This window comes from Lethenteron reissneri, unplaced genomic scaffold (genome assembly GCF_015708825.2).
Source record: "Lethenteron reissneri isolate LAM-NWPU_2019-01 unplaced genomic scaffold, ASM1570882v1 scaffold_1638, whole genome shotgun sequence".
NCBI lineage: Eukaryota > Metazoa > Chordata > Hyperoartia > Petromyzontiformes > Petromyzontidae > Lethenteron > Lethenteron reissneri.
Window position 1 is genome coordinate 2,571,845 of NW_026891375.1, and position 10,559 is coordinate 2,582,403.

At 48.0% G+C, this 10,559-nt stretch overlaps 1 protein-coding gene across 1 annotated transcript in view; it reads right to left on the bottom strand.

Moving 5' to 3' along the window:
• LOC133362964 (neuroligin-2-like) overlaps window positions 1-10,553 on the bottom strand; it is a 96,417-nt gene extending 85,864 nt beyond the window's left edge. Inside the window, exon 1 of the mRNA XM_061581942.1 lies at window positions 9,961-10,553. Within this exon, the coding sequence (XP_061437926.1) occupies window positions 9,961-10,426 (466 nt within the window). The 5' untranslated portion in view covers window positions 10,427-10,553. The remainder of the gene's footprint in view (window positions 1-9,960) is intronic.
• Between the last annotated feature and the right edge of the window lie 6 nt (window positions 10,554-10,559).

The following is a 10,559-nucleotide window of genomic DNA, read 5'->3' on the forward strand; positions in this document are numbered from 1 at the left end:
GTATTTTGACAGCAGAGGTCTTACTCCGAATCAGTCGAGCGGCATTATCATTTCATCGGCTGCGTAACGCTGTGTGGAAGCTACCTGGTCTGGCGACCCACACGAAGCTTCGGGTCTTCTCGGCCACGGTCATTCCCTACCTTCTCTACGCTTGCGAAACTCGGAGCCCCCGAAAGGAAAATTTGTGCTGGTTTGAATCATTCAGGCAGGTCCTGCCTACGATCCGTCCTGGCTTTAACCAGGCTGGATTGTGTGAGGAGCTCACAGATCCTTGTAAGATCTGGACACAGTCCCATCAGTGAGCTCCATCCAGCAGACAAGGCTGCATTGGCTGGGTGACATAGCCCGCATGGCCAATGGGCCTACACGGGCGCGGTATTGGCTGGAGAAAAAATTTGATGATGTTGTACAGGTGGATGTGGAGCTGAGTGGACTTGCCAATGACCAGTACCAGCGGTGTTATGATCAGCCTCTGTGGAGGAGGCTCGTGAAGGATGCTGTTACTGCTACTGGGAAGTTTGAGGACCTCCAGCAACAACAACGGATGGCAGAGGAGCGACGCTCACAACAACGAGCGGAGTGTCGGGCGGCTAAAAGACAGCAAGTTGGCACAGTAGGGGGCACAGGTGGTGCATCGGACAATGATCTCAGTCAGTCGACCCGTGGCACCTGCTGGGTCTGTTCCGGGACCTCCTGCTAGCGAGCCCTCGACACTTCATGTGGGGTCAAAGTGCACCTAGCCTGGCACAAGCGCCGTGGTAATGTTACTATCACGTATCTGTGAACGGTGGTTGGTGTTGTGTGAGTCTATGGATTTAATTGCGAGTCTATGGGTCTCTGTGTGAGTCTATTCATCATCATCGTCATCGCCATCGTTATCTTCATCGTCGTCGTCATTATCATCATCATCATTGTCATCATGATTGTCATCATCGTCATCATTGTCGTTATTATCATCGTCATTATCATCATCATCATCATTGTCATCATAATTGTCATCATCGTCATCATTGTCGTTATTATCATCGTCATCGTCATCATCGTCATCATCATCCTCAATATCGTCACCATCGTCATCATCGTCGTCATCGTCGTCATCATCATCCTCAATATCGTCATCGTCATCATCGTTGTCATCGTCATCGTCACCAACGTCGTCATCATCATCCTCATATCGTCATCGTCGTCATCGACTGGCCTTAGCGAGGCTACAGACTGGAGGGAGACAGCCATTGTGCAGAATCACCACCATCAAGCAGCAAGCACTTTACCGTGTAACGATGCCCACCCCCCACCACCTTCACCGCGGTTAATAACCTCGACACGTGGAGAGTTTTGATTTATCGGTCTCAGTTCGCCCTCTACCCGCCACCCACCCCATCACAATCACCCACAAAAACAACCACAACAACAACAACCACAACAACAACAACCACGTCGGCAACATACATTCGCATAGGGACACCGACCGACGGTGGGATGGGTGAGAAGCGATGGAGAATTCGCGAGGCCCCAACGGTCGCAACGACGCCGTCGACTTCAAACGCTTTTTATTTTTTTTCCTTAAAGAAAACATCTTGCAATCTCGCCAATTGTTTCTTTCTTTCTAGTTTTTATATCCACCCAGCTGTGCTCCCCCATGTCCTCACCCTCCGTTCAGAAGATTTGAATCAAATGGCTCTGGCCTATGGCGCCAAAGGCTTTGCGACAAGCTGCGTGCGTCATCTGGTCCAACACCATGTGAGACTAGGCAGGAAAGCAGTCTCGGGTGTAGACCAATCAACTTCAAGGACAGTGCATATCATTATCAGAGTTGTGTTTTTGTTTGCATTATGACTGCTGGTATTGCGGTCTATGCAAACATGACTCCTCGTAAAAAAGGTGTCAGTTTTGTTGCCAGATAGAAGGGTAAAAAACAATTATCATATTTTGCTGACAAATGAGGTTCCAATGGTGTAAATGCTTACCCCGAGCTCTCATACTCTGATGGTGCATTGTCTTTGAGTTGTGCGTTTTGGCATCATCTGGTCCAACACCATGTGAGACTAGGCTCTAAGGAAAGCTCTCTCGGGTGTGGACCAATCAACTTCAAGGACAGTGCACATACATTATCAGAGTTATGTTTTTGTTTACATTATGACTGCAGGTATTGTGGTCTATGTAAACATGACTCCTCGTAAAAAAGGTGTCAGTTTTGCTGCCAGATAAAAGGGTAAAAAAACAATTATCAACGGGGGAAGTTCAACCTCTGTAGGCCCCAACACTTCCTATTTAGGCCACGTCACTTCCTCTTTTGGTCTCATCACTTCCTGTTCTTAGGTTTTTTCGGTAAAGTCACGTCGGTAAAAATTTTAAATTAATAAAAGTAAAATAAAATAAAAATCACGACGTTTCGGAGGCAACACAAGCTTCCGTTTTTTTATTTCATTTTACTTTTATTAATTTTAATTTAAACTTTTTTTACCTACGTGACTTTACCGAAAAAACCTAAGAATATGAATCCTTGCAGTTACGAAAGCTTCAAATCTACAATCATCACTTCCTCTTGTGGCTCCACGCCTTTTCTTCGTAGGCTCCGCCCTGGTTAATTTTAGCTACGCCCTTTCCTCCGGCCACAGAGTTGGTGGGTGGGGTGGGTTGGGAGGACTTAGTGGGCACAAAATTCATCTTCTTGGTTCTTTCGGTAAAGTCACGTAGAAGGGAAGTAATAAAAAAAAATTTTTACATAATAAAATAATTCTAACAATTATTCTAACAATTATTTTATTATGTTTAATTTTTATTATTTTATTTTATTATAATAAAATAATACAAATAAAACATAATAAAATCATTCTCACGACGTGAAGACCAGGTCTGTCGGGGAGACATACCTGTTCTTCACCTGAGGACGGCTGCTTGCGTTGTGGCCGAAACGTCGTGAGAATTATTTTATTATGTTTTATTTGTATTATTTTATTACTTCCCTTCTACGTGACTTTACCGAAAGAACCAAGAAGATGAATCCCTGCAGTCACGAAACGTCGTGAGAATGATTTTATAATGTTTTATTTGTATTATTTTATTACTTCCCTTCTACGTGACTTTACCGAAAGAACCAAGAAGATGAATCCCTGCAAGTCACGAAAGCTTTACATCGAAATTTGGGCACAGAATTGTTTATGGTCGCATTTTTATATTTCTCTGTGCTCTGTCCTGAAACTAATCCGTAGGCTACACCAGCGTCAAGCGGCCGGGGGTTATCAGTCTCCGAGAAGCTTTGTGAGGATTTGTAAATTTGATGTCCAGCACGTTTAACAAAGGGTCACGGTTTGTCCCATTTCTGATATTACACAACATGGACTGTACCAACTGCAGTTGGTATGTCGGGCGAGCCGGACGATACCATCGCAACCTACGGCGTGGTGGGGGAGACTGGTGCAATTGCTAATTTCTAAGATTTTTTTGAGTTTGTGTCAATTATTCTTTGGTTCTTTCGGTAAGGTCACGTATAAAGATTAAATAATAAATTAAATACTAGCATACTACGACGTTTCGATTGCAACACAAGCAATCATCATCAGGTATAAATGAAATAGCAACAAAAATCTAATCAGAAAACTATAGACAGACATAAGCAGACAGATATCACAAAGATACACAGATCTGTCTGCTTATATGTCTGTCTAAAGTTTTCTGGTTAGATTTTTGTTGCTATTTCTTTTATGCCTGATGATGATTGCTTGTGTTGCAATCGAAACGTCGTAGTATGCTATTATTTAATTTATTATTTTATCTTTAGACGTGACTTTACCGAAAGAACCAAAGAATAATTCCTGCAGTCACGAAAGCTCCAAAATTAAGTTTGTGTCAGTTATTTGGGTGATTTTTATTTAAAGCTTTCGTGACTGCAGGGATTCATGTTCTTGGTTCTTTCGGTAAAGTCACGTAGAAGAGAAATAATCAAATAATAAAAATAAAACATAATACAATACAATTCTCAAACATAATAAAATACAATTGTGAGAATTGTATTTTATTTCGATTTAAAGCTTTCGTGACTGCAGAGATTCATGTTCTTGGTTCTTTTGGTAAAGTCACGTAGAAGGGAGATAATAAAATAATATAAATATAAAACAATAAAAAAATAAAAATTCTCACGACGTTTCGACTGCAACACAAGCAATCATCATCAGGTGTGAAATCCACAGCAAGAACATGTTCATGTTTTATATTTATATTATTTTATTATTTCCCTTCTACGTGACTTTACCGAAAGAACCAATAATATTTGAATGATGATGCCATTTGTTTTTGCTCCGATTTCTCTTTGCTTCAATGCCTTTAGTTTATTTCAATTTTGCTTTCGTCACTTGGGTGACAACCCAGGGCTTGCAAATTCGCTAATTCGACTTTCTCCTGGTCTCTCTCTCACCCTCGTTACGCAGACTGGACACTGGGAAGGATGTTTCGATTTAAAGCTTTCGTGTCTGCAGGGATTCATCTTCTTGGTTCTTTCGGTAAAGTTACTTAGAAGGGAAATAATAAAATAATACAAATAAAACATAAAACATTTTCTCACAATTATTTTATTATGTTTTATTTTTATTATTTTATTATTTCCCTTCTTTCGGTAAAGTCACGTAGAAGGGAAATAATAAAATAATGAAAATAAAACATTATAAAATCATTCTCACGGGTATCGGGTACCTGATTGAGACCTCTGGGATGAAGCCATGTTGCAGGCGCGGGTGGGTTGATTCTAGGAACTTGAATTGTGACAATACGTTGGGAAATGAGTGACAAACGGTGACTCACCAGTGACTCACCAGTGACTCACGGTCTACCCGTACCCGTACCCGGCCGCACCAGGGTCGCAAACGGGTACCCGTACCCGGCATGGGTACGGGTAGCCGAGTATCGGGTAGGATACGGGTATCGGGTGCCCGGTTGCGACCTCTGGCAGCAGCAAGTCGACCAGACGGGGTTCTATCGTCCTGGTGCAGGACCGTCCCTCTAACCGCGCCCATAGGAACGGTGGAGCACAGCGCTGAGAGGTGTCTGAGTGGAGGTTTTCTATTAACTTCCACGTGCGTTCGCGACGAGGGGCCCGGCATGTCGGGGGTGTTATCCCCGCGGACAGCACGGGGGTGGTGGCACGAGGACGGGATGTGGAGGAGATGGGAGCCGTGCCGACGGATTCACGGATACTGCATGGATGTGGTGGTGGTTGGGGGGGGTACACGGGTGTTTGGGTCGGCGGGCGGGCGGGCGTGTGCGTGCGTGCGTCCGGGCGTGCGGGTGGACGGGGTGAGACCAGGCGCGGTGGAGTGAGGTGGTGGGAGGGCGGTGGGTGGGTGGTGGGTAGGGTGGTGGTGGGTAGGGGGGGGGAGAGCGGCAAGCTCGAGGCAAAGTGCTCCAAAAGCGGAAAGCGGCCGATAAAGGAAAGCAGCAATTAAAGCAGTTGGGAGGCCCTCCTTTCTTTTTGTTGGCGAAACGAAAACAAAAGAAGGGGAGGCAGGTGAATAAATAGTGTGGGGGGGGGGGGCAAAATGCGAACGAAAAAGCGAATCGAGGCTATGCCACGACCAGCCCCCCACCTCCCCCCACCCCCCGGGCAACCGGAGGCCATAGGCTATCTAACCGCCGATAGAGGTAGTTACGGTTTAGGCCAGTCTACCAAGGTCGGCTAGTTACGACTTGAACCGGCTTACTCTCTAGGATACGGCGTAAACAATCAATCGGCCCACTGGACTAGCTCGGTCTTACACCGCTGGCATGTCGAGAGCTAACTCTACCTTGACCCGTTTCCCACCTAGGATGGTTAGGCCTTAAATAAGTTTTATCGTCTTAACCGGCTGTACGCTAAGACCAGCTGGACTACCTAGGCCTTAACTAAGTTTTAACAGTTTACCCGCCAAATCTACCGTGACCTCAAAGTGCTTTTTCCACGGAAGAGACTCTTAAGCCAGGCCTCAGGCCCACTGACTTTAACCATCAGGCAGCAGCTGCCACCGCTGCAAGTTAAAAATCGTTCCCCCGCAAAGCTCGCAGAGTTGTAAGCGGCGTGAGAATGGCGCTGGCCACAAACTCCCTCCTTGCTTTACCGCCTAGGCCTAACTAGGGCCTCTGCCCACTTTAACTACTGCTCACAGTGCCAAGTTTCGTGCAAGTGGGGGACGGGGGGGGGTGGTTGGTGAGTATTTGGAAAGGGGTTGGGGTGGGGGCGCGGGGGGGTGGGGAGTGGGTTGGGGGGCGCGGGGTGGGAGGGTAGTGGGGGAGTGGGTGGGTGGAGCACCACCTCCCACGAGTGGAGCACCAGCAACCTGCCGCGAGCGATCTAAAGAGGATCGGGAACACGGGCGGTGGCAGCGGAGCACGGCTTTTGCCTGCTACGGCACAGGCGGTACAGGCGGCACGGACGGGAGGTGTCTGGAGTGGAGCCACCCTGCATTCCGCTCCCATCCAGCGCCTCGAATCTCTCTCTCGAACTCTCTCGATCTCGCTCGCTCGCTCACTCGCTCGCCCGATCGCTCACTTCACGGCCGCTGACTCCGTCGCTCGTTCGCTGGCAGCTGTCGCGTCCGCGAAAACTTTTTGTTTCCGCACTACGCGATTTCGCGGCAAAGCCGCCCCGGGTTTCCGCTCCGTGCCATCGTCGGTTCACATCGCGAGTCCAGGAGCAACCCGAAAGCCAACAGCCTCCTCCTCTCTGATGTGTCCAACAGATGTCTTGGGATGGCCACAATAATCCCGGACGGTGGGCTCAGAAAGTCTATTGAGGTGTGTCGCCCCCCTCCTACCCACTCACCCCCTGCCTCCCCAGCCCCCCAACCGGTTATCGAATGTTCCAGCCCCATGCTCAACTCACCGTACGAGGAAAAGAGGGGATGGGGAAGGAGGCGGTGGCACTATCTGGTTCGTGGGCATGGTCGGTGAGGCGAGTGCGGGGAGAGCATCCCATGGGCAGTGTGCTTGGGTGAGGAGTTTCAAGCAAAGGGGAGGCCACTTGGCCACTACATTGTGGGTAGTGGGGGGAGTGGGAGGGAGCACCCGTGTAAATGTGGAGGGACGATGTGGAGACTCTGGGAGGTGCGAGAGCGTTCGCTCGAAATTGCTCGGCCCGACCGCCGCTTGACGAGGTCTGGACCACCTCTGAATATTGTCTGGTGGTCAGGGGGAAATGTGTCACTGTAGCGGAGGATGGTGGGAGAAGGAGACTTTAAAATGCATCGTCTCGACTGAGTGGCACTGTTGCTGCTGCTGCTGCTGCAGTTGTTGTTGTTACATAGCTTGTCAACAAAAACCTGGATGCTTTGTGGAGGGATCTCGCGGGATCTCGCTGTCTCGCCCAACTGGAGGACGGTGCTGGGAAGACCAGGATAGGTGGGAATCCTAACGAGGCTGGCAAAATGCATGGGCATGTGGTGGGCAGTGGGCAGTGGGCGAACCGCATAGCTGTGAAGCCGTACGGTTTACCTACCAGTTATTCTTGTGCAGGGAAAATTGAGTTTTCAGGCCCATACGGCCGTTTCAATACGGGCAAATAAAGAATTCGTTGTAAAATCCTTTATATTAAGTTCGCTTGCTTGCTTGCGTGCTTGCTTGCTTGCTTACGACCGTGCAAACCTTTTGGTCGTTTTTTAACCCACTTCCCGTGATCCAATCGAGCTGACATTTTGCACACAGACTCGTTGTGCGAGACAATTAATGTTCGTGAAAAAAAATTTCCAAAATTTTTCACTGTTTAGGGAAAACAAATTAAATATTTAATTACCAATTGTTTAATACTGCAGAAATCATCTGACCCATAGGTGGCAGCCATCTCAAGCCAGAGGACGAGAGGATTCTAGCCGCCACGCATATAAAGGATTTATAGTGAAAAACTTTGTTTTTACGGGTTATACTTATTTGTCTATTTGTTTGTGCTTCTCCTCTTCGTGATGGGACTTTGTAGGATGAACGTTGAGATTAATAAGGGGCACGGGGGTGACCAATAAGGTCTGAATTCGTCTATAAAACTGGTCAACAACAAGTATAACCCATAAAAACAAAGTTTTTCACTATAAATCCTTTATATGCGTGGCGGCTAGAGTCCTCTCGTCCTCTGGCTTGAGATGGCTGCCACCTATGGGTCAGATGATTGGATTGCACCATTAAGCAATTGGTAATTAAATATAATATTTTTGTCCTAAAAAGTGTAAAATTTTGGAAAAAAATTTAACAAACATTAATTGTCACGCACAACGAGTCTGTGTGGAAAATGTTAGCTCGATTGGATCACGGGAAGTGGGTTAAAAAACGACCGAAAGATTTGCATGGTCCAAAGTAAGCAAGCAAGTGAACTTAATATAAAGGATTTAAAAACAACTTTTTTTTTCGGGCCTGGACTTTTGCAGCTGTTTTAGACTAATTTCAGGGTGCTGATTCCAAATCTGATCTCAGATTTGCTCTATCACATCATTTTTATGCTATCGGCATATCCCATTTTCATTGATTTTACCCGAAATTAACTCTGTCACTTATGATTGCAAGATGTTGCGAGTCAGTGACTGCTTTAGTGTTCAAATACGGTGCTGTGTTTTTAGGATAGTGTGTTTATAATATCATTTTACGTAGATATCCACATTTATTTAATATTTTTCTTCTGCAGTTTTGATTGAAAATGCAATATTTGATATCTCAAAAACCTGATGTGATAGCCAAAAACTGATGCCAGATTTGGAATCAGCACCCCAAATTTACCTTAAAACCGTTGGAATACCTTATGCCAGAAAAAAGTGTGCTGACCAGTGTAATAATGTAGGGCACGGTTGACAGCTATGGAACCATCTTCTTGGTTCTTTCGGTAAAGTCACGTAGAAGGGAAATAATAATATGCTGAATTCCTCTTGATATGCAAATTATTTTGTCAAGGCGCTCCTCTTTCCCCTCCAACCCAGCAGCTTAAATATACGCTCCAAGCTTGGTGGTGTTTCATTCTTCACCTGAGGACGACTGCTTGCGTTGTGGCCAAAACGTCGTGAGAATTATTTTTCATGTTTTATTTTTATTATTTTATTATTTCCCTTCTGCGTGACTTTACCAAAAGAACCAAGAAGATGAATCCCTGCAGTCACGAAAGCTTTAAATCGAAATTTAAGGGGTTGACAGCTATGGAACCGTCGGGAATGTTCCAGGAGGCCACTCTCTCCACGCGGTACGAGAGGGCTTGGCCACAGAAGCGGACGGCCGAATGAGGGGAGTGGCGGCTTCCGGTTCACCGTGCTGCCCCCTAGCATTTCGAAAAGTGTATTGGTTTGGCCATGTATGTGTTGTTGTAGTACAGAGTTAGACTGATGGCCTTAATCTAAGTTGTCTTGTGGTTGTTGTTGTTGTTTGACTTGCATCCCACTGGGATTTTTGCACACAGCGTTGGTGTACGGTGATTTTTCCTTCCAATATTTTGCTGTCTTTTCTTGGATTTTCTATTTGCACTCAGTCACATATTCACTTTAAGATGTTTTTGTTTTTTGTTTGCTGCGGTTGCACCCGATTCAAGAGCCGAATGGCTCACAGGGCTATGCCTAATACATGAACTTGAACTTGAAGGCATTTGCTACCTTCGGGGAAAACGGTGACCGCTACGGGCCCACGTGATGGCAAGGGTAGATGGGCTGGGGGGGCGGTGTGTGTGGGGGGGGGGAGTCTTTGCTGGCTGTGCACAGGTGATTATTGACTATCCGAGCACCCAGGCAACCACAGGCCTGAGGCCTTCATTCTATACGCCAAAGATCTCGTTCAATCGCTCGCTCACTCGCCGTCCGCTCTCCTCGCTCGACCACCAACGCGCCCGCACTCACCCCCCTCCATCGCCCCCCACCCCACCGCACCCTTCGTCTTACCCAAGCAATCAAACAATCAAATTCATTTCCACCCTCCCTACAACCCCCAAATTGTGCCGAGCGCACAGCACAGCACCGCACCGCCGCCAGAACTCACCATCCTCCGTGGGCACGTAGACGTTCAGGAAGAGGCAGTCCTCGCTCTGCTCCAGCAGGTGGCTCGCCACCACCTCGGCGTTGGAGGTGAACCACACGGGCAGCATGACCTCGAGCAGCACCCCCTGGACGTTCTGCGGGCAGACGGGCGCGAAGCGCGTCGCGTTGCGCGTCTGCTGCCACGAGGCCGGGGGCTCGGGCGGCTGGAAGCGGCGCTCTCCGACGGGTGCCGCCGCGTACGGCACGCCCAGGTACTGGTTCACGGGCCCCAGGATCTCGTTGACAAGGTTGACGCGCGTGCCACGCAGCTTGCCGTAGCTCGTCTGGATGATGGGCGCCTCCTGGCCGGGCGAGGCAGCCTGCGCCGAGCCTCCACCGCCCTGGATCCCGCTCGTCGCCAGATCCAGCAGCAGCAGCGTCAGCAGCAGCGGCCGAGCCGGTCTCGCGTGAGCCGTAATCCACAGCATCGTGAACGGGGATTCGTCCGGACGGTTCCCCTTAGTTGAAGCTCGTGTCGTTGGTTTTTGCTGTCCGCGCGCTCGCCAAGTCGCTCGCTCGCTCACTCGCTCGCTCGTTCGGTCGCTCGTTCCAGCTAGGGCT